A 15,376-nucleotide genomic window follows, 5' to 3' on the forward strand; every position below is an offset into this window, starting at 1 on the left:
ATACGTAAATGTTTCCAGCCATCCAAATCTTTAGTTTCCAGCCATCCAAATCTTTATCTATTAAAAATCAACTTTGTGGAACCCTTACCTTCATGTCTAGACCTGTGATCAGATTGAGCTTTCAAAACTCTGTAAAGTAAAAACATACCACCAGGAATAGTTAAATTCAGCAATGAATTAAAAAATAACTCTATTTCTTACTATATTTATCATTTAACTTTCCCAAAAGATAATAGGTTTTTATGAAAGATACTAATTTATTTTTCCATGGTCTTCATTTTTTGTTTAAAGAATCACTGGCAAAATCTTACTATAACAAACACTAAATGACTTCATATTTAATAAATAAAATCTGAGTGAATCCCATATTGACTTAAGTGCACTCTCACAGTGCCTAAAAATTTGGTTACTGAAGTGACATGCATTACAAACAGAAAGGTTATAATGGTTTAGAATCTAAATATAAGACTTCTAAAAGGAAAAAAATCATACACTGGCATAAAACGACCTTTTTTTTTTTGTATGGGTAAGTTCAATTTTCACTGGGAATAGTTAAAAGTAAATTATTGAAAAGTAGAGAAAAATAACTAATTTAATTCTATATTGCTTCAGTTCTATTTTTTCCCCATGATACTTTAAGTAACTTCAGTGGAAAATGTATTACACCTCAATTTAAAGAAAACTAAACAGTAAAAATTTTCAGTTTAATAACACCATTACACAGGAATTTGGGTTCACCTTACAAATAAATTGCTGTTTTTTTTTCCTTAAGAAAAGCACAGATCTCTAGATACCTACTTTGTTATAATTAAATTTTTATAATTAAAAAACACCTTTGAAAATTTCAAAATCTATATAACTGATTTAAGTAAAAGGTACTGAAAAGTTAAAACTTGTAAGTCAAGATCTGGTCATATTTCATGTTTAACTTTTATCATATTGGCTTAATATATTTAACTTTACCAAGAGCAACCTACTCATGCACCTTTTAAATCTGCGGCATTTGAAGATTTTTGGTAACAGACAGTAAGTTTTTTCTAACTACCTTAATTGATATAAACCTCCCAGCACCATATAAACTGAAGGTGGGAAGTATATAGAATGTATGTTAGAGGACAGGGAGAAAAAGTTAATAATTATTTATCTGGAGGAGAGTAACTGGTAGTTGGTACAGAAAATCTATTTTCCTCATACAAACCAAGGTCAAGTTACTGCACTTTCTTTGTTTCCCCACATTATCCATTCCTAAGTTTTATAACTAATAGGTGAAGTGCCTGACACTAATAATGGTGAGCAAAATCAGATAAAGTACATACAAAACTATACTGTCAGTGAGGTAAAGCAAGTATTAATCAAGTAATACAAATTCAATAGAGACAAACACTAAAGAAAGACAAACTAAAAAAGAAATAATCTTAAAATAATCATGCTACTTATATTCAACCACTGCTTATGAAGGTGACTTTTAAAAGCATCTAAAAAGAAACAACTAGCTATTAGCCATAAATAAGCACTTTGAAACATGTTTACATGAACCCTGTAAATCATCTGAGTAACAACGGCAAGCTTAAGCCCAACATAACACCTAGAGAAAACAGTACTTGAAAATATTTCTACATACTTTAATGTATCATTTAAGGTATTTAAGGTATTATTTAAGGTTATTTAAGGTTATTTATTTAAGGTATACAGAGTCAGGTCTTTATGTATTAGCAAATATCATTTATACACTATTAAAATTTTGTACATTATTTTTTAAAAATCACCAATGTAGCCCAAATAAATTGGATCATATGACAGGTTTAAACTATATTCTTAAATAAATATTTCCAGCTTTATCTACTGAGAGCCCAGAAGAAAGCTAACATTAGGAGCCATGAGTATCCATATTTCACTGGTTCCACGCCAACAACTAGGGCTTCCTAAACACTGATTCCAGAACTAAGGCATATAAGCAAAGTGAACAGTAATAGTAATGAATTATCTTGCATTAAAAAATCCAACTTGATACTAAATAAAAGGAAGAGAAAGCTCTTCCTCACAATAAAATGTCAACTAATAAACATAAAATGAATGGCTGAGTTAGAAAATCACTAGTTTGCAAACACTGTACTGATACTTAATTCAGGCAAGATTCATCATCACTGTAATCCATAGGGTAGTTTTAATTAGAAAAATCAGAAACTTCACTGTAGAGAAATCTGGATGAAACCAGACTGACTGATCAAAATCACTAATAATAAGACAAACTGCTATCACTGGGATGTATTGGGAAAGATATGCTACTTAAGGAGTATTCCTGCTAAAAGGTATAGTCTGAATTTAATTGTAAGGAACAATCAGGAAAACCTAAACCGAAAGGTGTTATAAAAGAACTGTCCTGGGATGCTCAAAAATGTCTGTTCCATGAAAGAAAGGATAAGAAATATCCCCTATTACAGGAAATGGAAGAAATATGACTATTAAACATAGTATGTTATCCTGGATGAGGAAAAAATTGCTATAAAGAATATTAATGGGGAAATTTGAATATGGATAAGATGTTAGATAATATTATATCAATGTTGAATTGTATTTCACTATAGTGGTCAGGAAACTGTCCTGGGTCTTAGGAAACACATCAAACTATTTATGGGTAAGTGACCATATGTCTAAACTCTTACAGAATTTAGGATAACCTGTAAATAAACGTGTGCACAGGGACACCCACAGAAAATGCTATAAAAACTTGCAAAACGTTGGTAACAATATGCAAGTCTTAATGAATGATATGAAAGTGCACTAAAATACCCTAACCATTTATCTATTAGATTTCAAGTTTTTCCAGATTAAAATTTTTAAACATTGTATTCTTACTATACATACATACATAATATAAAAACATCATACCTAGGAGCCAGATTATCATATGTATAAGCAACAGACATAAGTCGCTGAATCAAACTGGTTCCTTGGACAAGAACAAGAAATACCTTTAAAATAAAAACATTTTAAAAAAAATCTGTAAGTACACTAAAGCACAAAACTGCATTTTAAACAGACTCCATATTACTTTGATTTTTATTTATAAAAATATAAGGAATACTCTAAAAATGGTTATTGGAAAATACTACAAAAGTATTAAATACTAGAAAAACAGATTTTCATAAACAAACGTAAGAATAACAACTTTAAAAAGAAAATAATAAAAATTTAGAAAATACACAGGCAAATCCTCTCTATTTGGTCCACAGATTACCTATTTGGCCCACAAATTATCTGCATGTCACCCAACAGTGCAAGAAAAATTATACATTATACATGCCAGTGATTTTGGGGGGCAGTAGATGAAGTAACATTTTTCACTTGAAATAAAACTATAGTTAACCAAGCTTGGAATCCAGATTTAAAATCCTGAGGTTCAACATTAGTTGACTTATTTTCAAGCTGTATGACTCTAATACTAAATTTCTCAGTTCTTAATCTATATAATAGAAAAAATATTTGCTAACTTAATAAAGAATTATTAAATTCCTTCTGCAGGCCCAAACTCATTCTGGCCACTAAACTCTAAAAAGCACTGTTCCTATCCTGGGGAAGTTAGTCCATGTAGCAGATAACATACAAAGCATTGCAGGAGCTTCCCTGGTGGCTCAGTGGAGAAGAGTTTGACCACCAATACAGGAGACACAGGCTTGATCCCTGATCTGGGAGGGTCCCACATGCCATGGAACTAAGCCCATAAGCCACAACTATTGAGCCCACATTCTAGAGCCTAGGAGCTGCAACTACTGAGCCCATATGCCACAACTACTGAAGCCTGCGTGCCCTACAGCCTGTGCTGCACAACAAGGGAGGCATCGGCAATGACAAGCCTGCACACTGCAACTAAAGAGTAGCTCCTGCTTGCTACAGCTAGAGAAAAGCCCTTGCAGCAACAAAGACACAGAGCAGACAAAAATACAGTACTTAAAAAAAAAAAAAAAAAAAAAAAAAAAAAAAAAAAAAGCACTGCAACACAAGTATATGCAATGTGCCAAATGATCAACAGAAGAGAGCAGCAACTAAAGCTGTCCCGGACAAAATAAGGAGAGCTTTAAGAAAAACTATATTTAAGTTTGGAGGCTAATGGATACATGTATATGTATCGCTGAGTCCCTTTCCGGTTTCCCTGACTCATCACAATATTGTTGATTGGCTTTATCCCAGTACAAAATAAAAAGTTTAAAAAAAAAAAGACAAGCTATACCTAGGCTGGAATTTGAAAGTTAAATTTGGAATCTGAAACTTCCAAAAGGCTACTGAAGGATAATAAATGAAATATTGCATGACAATAAATTAGTAAAGGAATTAGTGTTTCTTTCTATCAGATGACTTTGTCTCGAGAAAAAGAGTAACAAAAATTTCCCCTCAAATAGCTTAGATTTACATACTATGCTCTAATTATTAATGATAAACAAAGGAAAAAATATATCATATGCTCTTTTTCTAAACTAGAACTATAATATTGGCATATGCATAGAAAAAAATATGCACATAAAAAGAGAAACCATGGTAATGACCTGTGACTCTGGGGAAGGTTCATTTGTATATTCTTTTTTGCCACATCACAGTTTGCAGGATCTTAGCTCCCTGACCAGGGACGGAACCTGAGTCCTCAGCAGTGAAAGTGCAGAGTCCTAACCACTGAGCAGTTAGGGAATTTCCTCAATTGTACATTCTAAGTATTTTTAGTAATTATGTACTTGAACAAATTTTTTTTAGCCAATTATTTAAAAATCCCATATATGAGTATATGTATTTTATTTTTCTATCAGTAACAACTCATTGCTCTGAAGTTTCTTGAACAGGTATGAGGTAAGCTGCTGTCCTCAAATGATTACAATTTAAGGAACAGACCGAGTAAAAACTTATCTTCAACCTTCCCCGGTTCAGTTCACTGACAGAAACAGTGGAAGGGCAAATATTTGATTGTATGAACAACAGAATCCACAGTCAGAAAGATTTAATTTTATTGCTGGATGTGCTGGTTATCGTGCCACTTTTGTTCAGCTCCAAACCCACCATACTGTGAACTTGCTCTGCCATTATAATGGCTGGTAAATTTCTCCTCAGCCAGCTGGCTTTCTTTTAAGTTTGTCAACCTGGGATACTTGAGAGATACCTTACGTGCTTTTTCTTGTTTGTTTTGTATTGGGGTTTTTTTCTTGGTTGTGCCATGCAGCTTGTGGGATCTTAGTTCCTGACCAAGGATCAAACCTGGGCCCCTGGGTGGTAAAAGCATGAAGCTCTAACCACTGAACCACCAGGGAATTCTTGTTTTTTTGTTAACACTGTTCCAAAAGTATTTTAACCAGATGAGGAAACTGATTTCAGAATCAGTAACAGAATGACTTCCTCAGAGGCCTAAACTCCAGTTCAGCAAGATCCCATCTATAGGCTTCTCACTTCTGGTAGTTATAATCTTTTACATATATTCCTCAAAAATATGTGAAATTGCCTGCATTACTTTAACATTCCCTTTTTAAATTATAGCCCTTCAAAACATGGGATTCTCTGATGGCTCAATGGAAAAGAATCCACCCGCCAATGCAGAAGTCACGGGTTCAATTCCTATGTCGCGAAGATCCCCTGGAGAGGGAAATGGAACCCACTCTAGTATTCTTGTCTGGGAAAAATCCCAGATGGGGGCTACAGTCCAGGGAGTCACAAAAGAATCGGACACAACTTAGTAACTAAACAACTCTGAAATATACGAATAAAATTAGCTCTCAATTTTAAATCTACTCTGTTGGAATACCTAGTGTAGTTTGTTTTTCTGAATGGATCCTCCATTCAGCATAAAAATTATTGAGACCAACTAATCAACTCAACTCTACAGTTAGATAACATATAGAATGGCATAAAACTCAATCTGCAATTTGGATGATGAACTGAAAAGTTTTACTCCTTCATAATTGCTACTGCTTTAAAATAAATGAAGGCATAACTTCTGCTGTGAGGTCATACTGTGGTGATTTAGGATAGCATTTCATAGATATCAGTGTTGTTCATTTTGTAAAATCAAACAAATTCTCTTAAAAGACAAGTGTTTTACTACAGTTTAATGGTAACGTTTCTACTTTACCTCTGTTAATCTTGGTATATGAAGACCCTTAGCATGATCACCAGCAGCCTTTCTTGATTTGCCAGGCCATGTTCTTTTCCTATGGCTTTCTGCTATACCAGACCAGGCAAAGACATCATGATAAGCTAAATCCAAATCAGATGGATCTACTGCAAACTGGCATATTAACTTCAGCAAGCAAGCAAGACAGTCTAGCTGCCACTGTGGATAAGAAGAAAATGTTATTTACCTAATTTCCATTAATTTCACATGGCCACCATACAAACTGAAATTAAAGACTAGAAAATGAAAATAATTATAGCTAGTACTTAATCCATGAGGTAATGAAATTTTTCCTGTTCATGTATTACGGTTAATAACAACCCAATCTTACAAAAATAGACACTAGATAACTAAAATGTGTATTCGATGAAATGAAAACGATACTTGTATTTCTATCATGAAATAATCATACAAATGCATATAATAACAAGATATAAAAAATACTGCTTGGAATGAACTGAAATAATAAAACTATTAAAATACTTTACCTACAAAATTAGCATTAAGGGCAAAAATATTAGAAGCTGCCTCTCCACATTAAGTGGCATATACTCTAATATTTGGGAGTGAAAACTATTCTCAATAATTTGATAACTTTTCAATTGAAAATTTGTACTTTACAAATGTACATGTAAAATAAAATAAGTATCTCATCAATAAGATACTGCTTAGTATGGAAAGTAAAATTTCTAACTGATTTAAAGCTCTACATTAAAATTTTTTTAATAAAACAATTCCTTCAAATAAATAAGAACATCATCTATGTATGAGAGCTTTCTCTTCAATGGTCCTTGTTCTCTTCTTTTCCTAATACTTCTACTAAATGTTACAACTATACCAATATACCAGGAAACACAGCAATACTATGTAACTGATTTTTCAAGAAAAGTATCACAAAATTTCAGGGAGAAAAAAATTTCTTCACACAAACAGTGCTAGAAAAATTGGATAGCCATATGGAAAAATAAAACCTCACCCTCATTCTACATATTCAAAAGTTAACTCAAAATATATCACATATCTAAATGTAAAAGGTCACTATAAAATTTACACAACACATAGAATATCTTTGTGACCTCAGAAAAAAGGTTTCTTAGCTAGGATTAAAACTGAAAACTTCTCTGCTTAAAAGACACTGTAAATACAAAGAAAAGACAAACCACAGATTGAATGCAAATATTCTTAATACATATACTTGACCAAAAAAACTTGTCCAAATTCATTAAGGAAAAAAGTCTTACAGCTCTTTACTAAGAGAAAAAAACAAAACAAAAATCCCTAAGATATTTACAGACACTTTACAAAAGAAGATAAAAAAACATGGTCCAAATGAAATGTTAATGGGGAAATTTATAACTATGTTTACATTAAAAAACAAGAAGGTTCTCATTAATCTAACTTTAGAGGTTAACAAACTAGAAAAAGAAGAACAAACTACACCCAAGGCTAGTAGTTGCAAAAAGGAGATAATAAAAATCAAAACAGAGATAAATAAAATAGGGAATAGAAAAACCTAAAGAAAAAAAATCACTGAAAATCAAAGCTGGTTCTTAAAAAAGAACAAAATTGACAAACCTTTAGCTAGGAGGACTAAGAAACAAGAAGAACCAAATTACTGAAATCAGAAATAGAAGTGGGACCATTTCAACTAATTTTACAGAAATAAAAAAGATTTTAAGAGAGTACTACAAACAACTGTTACGTCCCCAAACTCAATACACTATACAAAATTAACAAATTTCTAGAAACACAAAACTTATAAAAATTCAATAAAAAAGAAACAGAAAATCTGAACAGACTTATAACTAGTGAGGAGATTGATTCCATTATCAAAAATCTCCCAAAAAAGAAAAGTCCTGGACCTGACAGCTTCACTAATAAATTCTAACAAACATAAAGAAGAACTAATGCCAATAATCCTCAAACTTTCCCAAAAACTGAAGAGGGAACTCTGTAACTCATTTGATGAAGCAAGCATTAACTCTGATACCAAAGCCAGACAAAAGACACTACAAGAAAATTACAGGCTAATATTCTTTATGAATATTCATGTAAAAGTCCTCAACAAAATATTAGTAAACAGAATTCAGCAATATAGTAAAAGGATGACCAAGTGGGATTTACTCTTAGAATGCAAGGATAGTTTGACATATGAGCACTGATCAATGTAAATACTCCATATTAACAAAATGAAGGAAAAGACTACATTATCTTGATTACTGATGAAAAAAGCATTTGACAAAATTCAACACCCTTTTATGATAAAAAATACTCAATGAAATAGGAACAGAAGGAAACTAGTGCAACATAATAAACAAAAGTCATATTGAAAAACTCAGTGAAAATCATACTCAATGGTGAAAGACTGAAAGCTTTTCTTCTAAGATCAGGAGCAATGCAAGGACAATTGCTTTCATCACTTCTATTCAATACCATAGAGTTAAGTTTCGGCCTGAGCAATACACACAAAAAATAAAAGGCATCAAAATTAGAAAGGAAGAAGTAAATTTATCTGTTTGTTACTGATGCAGAAAACCCTAAAGACTCCATGTAAAACCTGTTAAAACTAATAAATGATCTCAGCAAAGTAGAAGGATACAAAGTCAACACACAGAATTCAGTTGTACATGAACAATGAACAATATGAAAAGGCAATGACAGAAACAATTTCATTTAAAATAGCATACAAAAGAATAAAAATACCTAGGAAGGAACTTAACCAAGGAGCTGAAAGACTTCTACAATGAAAGCTAAAAAAGTTGCTCAAAGAAATTAAAGACAAATAAATGGAAACATATCCTGCATTTATGGACTGGAAGACTTATTATTAAAATATCAATACCATCCAAAATCACTGCAGATGGTGACTGCAGCCATGAAATTAAAAGACGCTTACTCCTTGGAAGGAAAGTTATGACTAACCTAGATAGCATATTCAAAAGCAGAGACATTACTTTGCCAACAAAGGTCCATCTAGTCAAGGCTATGGTTACTCCAGTGGTCATGTATGGATGTGAGAGTTGGACTGTGAAGAAAGCTGAGTGCTGAAGAATTGATGCTTTTGAACTGTGGTGTTGGAGAAGACTCTTGAGAGTCCCTTGGACTGCAAGGAGATCCTACCAGTCCATTCTAAAGGAGATCAGTCCCAGGTGTTCTTTGGAAGGACTGATGCTAAAGCTGAAACTCCAATACTTTGGCCAACTCATGCGAAGAGTTGACTCATTGGAAAAGACTCTGATGCTGGGAGGGTTTGGGGGCAGGAGGAGAAGGGGATGACAGAGGATGAGATGGCTGGATGGCATCACCCATTCGATGGACATGGGTTTGGGTGAACTCTGGGAGTTGGTGATGGACAGGGAAGCCAGGCATGCTGCAATTCATGGGGTCACAAAGAGTCGGATATGACCGAGCGACTGAACTGAACTGAACCACCCAAAGTGACCTACAGATTCAATGCAATCCCTAACAAAATCCTAATGATGATTTTTGAAGAAACAGAAAAATTCATTCTAAAATTCACAAGGAATCTCAAGGAACTCCAAACAGATAATCTTGAAAGAAAAGGACAAACCTGGAGGACACACACTTTCTGATTTAAAAACTTACTACAAAGTTACAGTAACTGATACCAGTGAAGTACTGGCATAAAGATAGCTTTAAAAAAAGAATGGAACTGAGAGCCCCAAAACAAACCCTCATCTATATGGTTAAATGATTTTTGATAAGGATGCCATGAACATTCACTGTGGCAAAAGGAGTCTTTTCACAGAAAGATGGTGGAAACCTGCATCTCCACATGCAAAAGAATGAAGTTGAACCTTTACCTAACAACAATTAACTCAAAGTGAATCAAGGATCCAAATATAAGACCTAAAAAACAATAAAAATCTTGAAAGAAAACACAGAACCAAAGGGTCATGACACTGTATTTAGCAATGATGTCTTGGAGAGTATACCAAAAACTCAAGTAACAAAAGGAAAAACAGAAAAATTGGACTTCATGAAAATTTAGTTTGTGAATCGTAAGACTATTCACAGTGTTCTTTAATATATTGAGAGATACATTATGAATAGTGGATCTCAGTCAATCTGAAAGCAATTTATGTCTCAGGCAAACTAGCCATCTCAAGCGTTGCGAAGCTACAATGTGTGCCATATGGTAGTAAATTTTTCTTAATACTTCATAAAAGTATCCATAATTTTAAAGCAAAACAGAGAAAATCTTTAGCACATGATTACCTGTAAACTTTATTCAAAGAAAACACATAAGTTTTTAAGCAAAAGTCCTATGAGCAACATATAACTATTCTAAAATTTTTAAATTCTCTCACTTTGTCTGAGAACTAAAAGGCACCTTATAATTCTGAAAGAGTAGTGAGAAAACTAAAACACAACAATAAAACACAACAAAAGACATCAGAGTTTTAAAAGTCAAAAAACAACAATTACTACTGCAGAGGTATTTATTCTAAGAAGGAAAATATCTGTAGCAAAATATGTAAAATAAAAATGGCAAACAAGTATTGAAACCAATGGTAAGATTAACAAAATCTTAACAGATAGCAATACCTGTCTTAAAAAGTATATATTTTTTAATATACTGGATGCAGCAGCACTCAATAATAAATCAAGAACATCTGACTCCTGGACTCTAAAGTAATTCTAAAAAACAAGTACTAAGAAATTAATTTTTGAATGCAATGTTTTATAATGCTATTCTGCTTTGCTGGAGGTCAGGAAACGAGCATACCTTCCATTTCAGACAAAACTAGATTACAGAATTTGGTCCATAATTATGAATTTTAAAATATTCCACAAGTAAGCAATTTTATTTTCCTAATATTATAGGACAGTGCTTCTTCAAGTTAACAGCAGTAAGTACTATTTCCTAAAACTTCCATTTTGTTAAAGATCAATAATTTTGTAAAATACTATTAAAAAATACTGTATCAATGTCCAATTGCTATAAAAATTTCTAAAGGCTTACTCTCAAATTCTGTACCTATTTCATTGCAGACCAGTCACAAATGGTCTGGAAATATATTTTTGAGTAGTGCTGCTTAAAGGAAAAAATGGTCAAAACAAAACAAAGAATATTTTCAAAAAACTAAAGACATAAACCAAGTTTTTCTTAAAAACCATCCCAAATTTTAAGACTATATAAACATTAATATATAACTTACCAAGCTAAAGAAAAAATGTTCATGAATTATAGTTCAGCACCATTAATATTAGCACTTAAAATTTGTACAGAGTTGACACTGAGAACTCTTACTGAATAATTAGCTCACCAGATTCCTTATTTTTCCTTAAATTTATTTCTACTGTACTCCACCCTCCTTTACTACAATAAAGTTTGCAGGAAAAGTTACACTTGCAAGTGGTTCATGGATTTGGCTTATAGAAGTGGCAATCAGCTACTGTAACTGGTTGAAAGGGTGAATTTTCACTTACCACAGTCCAGGATTCCTGCTCTTTTGGCTCTAGAATTCCAGAATTAAAAATTTCTAACAACTGTTGAAGTCCTCCAGCAGCAACAAACTGTAAGCAATTGCAAGAGTATGGTAAGAGGAAAGCAGCTACATAATGCAGTAAAATCTGCTTTTTAATTCAGTGACTGGATGTGTGTTTATGTCTGTGTGTGTAAGTAAAATACTATATATCTTTCATTTAGGAAATTATTCTTTGGCTTAAATAACCAATATAACTTGTATACAATAAAGTAACAACAGCTAATTTTCAAGAATTTTTTGAAAAGATTCTTACAAAAATCTATATACATACTTTGTATTCCATTAACCATTTAATTTCAGGCACTGGGATGTCCTAACACAGTACTCTAATGAAGGAAAAAAAAGTGCTAAAAACAGAAGCACCAAGGCCTTAAATAATCTCAGTTTATTAATGTGATTAAAGTAATATATAATTTAAAAATCATGCTTTATTTAAATGGTACGTTACTTTAAAACAATAATTATGGTACCTACTTTTGGTACACGAGATCAATTATTTTTACCAAGACACTGTAAAACATGTATAATCAAACCTTGCAACTCCAGGAATTTTTACTGTTTTCCACTTGATCCTCACTTGAATCATCTGAATCTGGATAGAGATCACTATAACTTCCCTGTGGGAATGGCAAAAATAAATAAGGAAGGGTGGCAGGAGGATTAAAAGATAATGTACTCTGGAATTTTGCTCCAGAGAGAAAACAAGCATTTGATGATAATAATGGAAATGCAGTCACCGTTGACTCTCTCCTTATTCTTCTGTTAGGTTTTCCCAGTGCTTCAATAATTTCCAGGGCATATAACAGCTTGTGAGCACTTTTAATTTTGAGCAGTTCTTTCCAATTAAGTCCATCATTGCTCTTAAATTAAAAAAAGAAAAAAGGTTTCTCAAACCAACTTACTAAGAGAACCACACCTCCTCCCCAAACCCAGGGGCGGGGCGGGATGGTGAAGACTAAAGAAACTGACACTATATATAAAAACTCAAATATTACATATACGAAGGGCAATATATAATTGGAACTAACCATATGCTTAAAATACCAATTATTCCTTAATTTTGCTAAAATTAATATATAATAGCAGCATAGGAAAAAAATATATCTGTTATCCTCCAAAACAGTTGAGGTAATTTACCATCTTCTGAATAAAAAACACACAGCCTAACTGAATGTGTCAACTTTTAAGGATACAGTAGTACAGTGTGTATATAATATTTATGTGACACCTACCCATTTAAAAAGTCATATACAAACACACAAACTTTAAAATATTATTCTACTCTCAATTTATAAGTGCTATTCACACTTAGTGTGCACGCTGGACAATGTTATTTACAGAGCTACAATGAGTCAACTCCCATTTTCTAGGCCCAATTTCTTCAAAGTGAATGCCTTAAAATCACGTAAAGAATCACCTAAAGTGACGTTGCTCTGTCGTGTCCGACTCTTTGCAACCCCATGGACTGTAGCCCATCAGGCTCCTCAGTCCATGGAATTTTCCAGGCAAGAGTACTGGAGTGGGTTGCCATTTCCTTCTCCAGGGGATCTTCCCAACCAGGGGATCAAACCCGGGTCTCCCGCATTGCAGGCAGACGCTTTACCGTCTGAGCCACCAGGGAAGCCCTGAAAAATTTAACATGTATTAATATTTCCAGAGGCATGACCTCAGATGTATTAATATATCTTTGTAAAGATGTCTGTTAAAATTAAAGATTATTTTTAAAAGTTACATAATAAGGGGTTACTTAGTGCAAGTACCAACAGAACACCTATTGAACTAATTCAGAACTAATTCAATAGGTGTTCTGTTCTGAATTAGACATCTTTACAAAGATACATTAATACTTAATACATGTGAGGTCATGCCTCTGGAAATATTAATATAAATTTCTTTGCCTCCCTTTTTCTCTATTTCTACCAGTTGTCATGTATAAGCAGCCAAAATAAGCACTGATGCAAATATCATTAAACCTTGGTGTATTTTCTCTAAACGTTACTTTTTGTTGTCAAAAACAAAGCAATATTCAGAACATACAGTAATATGAAAAAACACTAATATAAAGGCAAATTTACTGTTTACAGAGATAACTTTAGAGACCATTCTTGCCTTATATATAGCCCATATTACGCAAGCTCACTAATAATTAAATATATGAACTTTAAAATGAAGTGGCACTTTTTAACCTATTAAATGGGCAAAATTTTACTGAGGTTACAGGTTAACAACCAATCTCATATACTACCAGTAGAAATGTAAACTGTATCATCCTCCAGGGAAGTAAAAATATTTTGTGAACTTACCTGTTCATCTGAGATATTCTGGAATGCCATCAACATGTTAGGACATGTAGGAAGAAGCATCAGTAGCTCCCATACACGCCTGGAAAGGTTTTCTGCATGAAGATGAAGTTCTTCACATCTTAAGCTCTACAAAAATAAGAATAACTGCTTATCAAAACAGATCAGTTTTTTAATTAATCTAAACAATTTCAATCTGCATCAAATCACTATCAAGTTTGATAATATATTAAAATCTTACTTTAAAGTGAGAATAAACCATTTTTTACACAGTAAAGTTAGTTATGTCAAAGCAGTGGTTTTTCAACTTGTTACTGAACGCTTTTCTAGGAAAAAGTGACCTGCAACTCTGGCCACTTTCCTCAGAAAAACTTTTCAAACAGAAGTGAAAATATTTTATGAAATCATCCAAATAAATTTCAATCAGACTATCACCTATCTCCTCTTTGCAGACCACTATTCCAAGAATGACAAAAAGCTGGTTAATTAAATCCCTGACCTTCTATTTGGGGAAAGAGTACACCTATTTCTCTTATGTTCCTAATTCATATCTTATATTTCAAGCAGAGATAAAAGAAAAGCAAACACTTTTAAAGAACCTACTTTTTTCCATTATCACTTGTTAAATTTGAATTATCTAAGGTACGAGATAACAGTACGCTAAACAATATTGCAAAAAGTATTAAAAAAAGAGTCGGACACGACTTAGTAACTGAACAAAAACCACAATGTAAGAAATAGGCAAGTTTTGGGGTTTTTGTGTTTTGGTTTTGTTTCTTAATTAAAGAACAACCCTAAGAGGTAAACAAGCAATGAAAGCTAAAATATACGGTTTTGGAATTTTCCAGAGTATGAGTTTGTACTCATTATTCTACTACTAGCTGCTGTCACATAATGATTTTGAGGTATTCACCAAGCCTAAGAGATGCCAAAGGAATATCCTTACACATCTACAAAAAATAAAAATCCAGTTCTTTCTGTATAATGGCATAAAGCTAATGTACTTTGAAGGTAAGAGAATTTTAGAGATGAAATTTCAAGATAAACTTTGCTTTACACAGACCTAATGAAAAAAGAGAAGCAACCCACGTTAATACTGTTAGTTTAGTTGAAGACAAGGCACTGACAGGTCTTCGGTAAAATAGAATTCATTCCTTTGTAAATACCCAGTTTGAAAAAGAGAAGGAAGGGGAGAGGGAGGGAAACGAGGAAGGGACTGAACTCTGCAGCAGATGATCTAGAGAGGAAAATAAAAATCTTCCAAGTGTACATGACTATGATCTACATTGTGACTAGAAGGCCACACAATGTCATACATAGTCAAGATCCATTATGTTTTTGGTAATCGTCTTCAAGACTGAACCAGTCTAGTACAACAAAGAAACTCCACACCATAATTTATCTGTCCAAAACGA

The 15,376-nt window shown here is 32.9% G+C and overlaps 1 protein-coding gene across 1 annotated transcript in view; it reads right to left on the reverse strand.

The window, feature by feature from the left end:
- USP34 (ubiquitin specific peptidase 34) overlaps window positions 1-15,376 on the reverse strand; it is a 241,399-nt gene that overhangs the window by 73,196 nt on the left and 152,827 nt on the right. The window contains 7 exon segments of the mRNA XM_010863267.1: window positions 89-129; window positions 2,890-2,972; window positions 6,107-6,307; window positions 11,603-11,689; window positions 12,195-12,278; window positions 12,399-12,521; window positions 13,965-14,090. Coding sequence (XP_010861569.1) covers window positions 89-129; window positions 2,890-2,972; window positions 6,107-6,307; window positions 11,603-11,689; window positions 12,195-12,278; window positions 12,399-12,521; window positions 13,965-14,090 — 745 coding nt within the window.

This window comes from Bison bison, unplaced genomic scaffold (assembly GCF_000754665.1).
Source record: "Bison bison bison isolate TAMUID 2011002044 unplaced genomic scaffold, Bison_UMD1.0 scf7180017864489, whole genome shotgun sequence".
Lineage (NCBI taxonomy): Eukaryota > Metazoa > Chordata > Mammalia > Artiodactyla > Bovidae > Bison > Bison bison.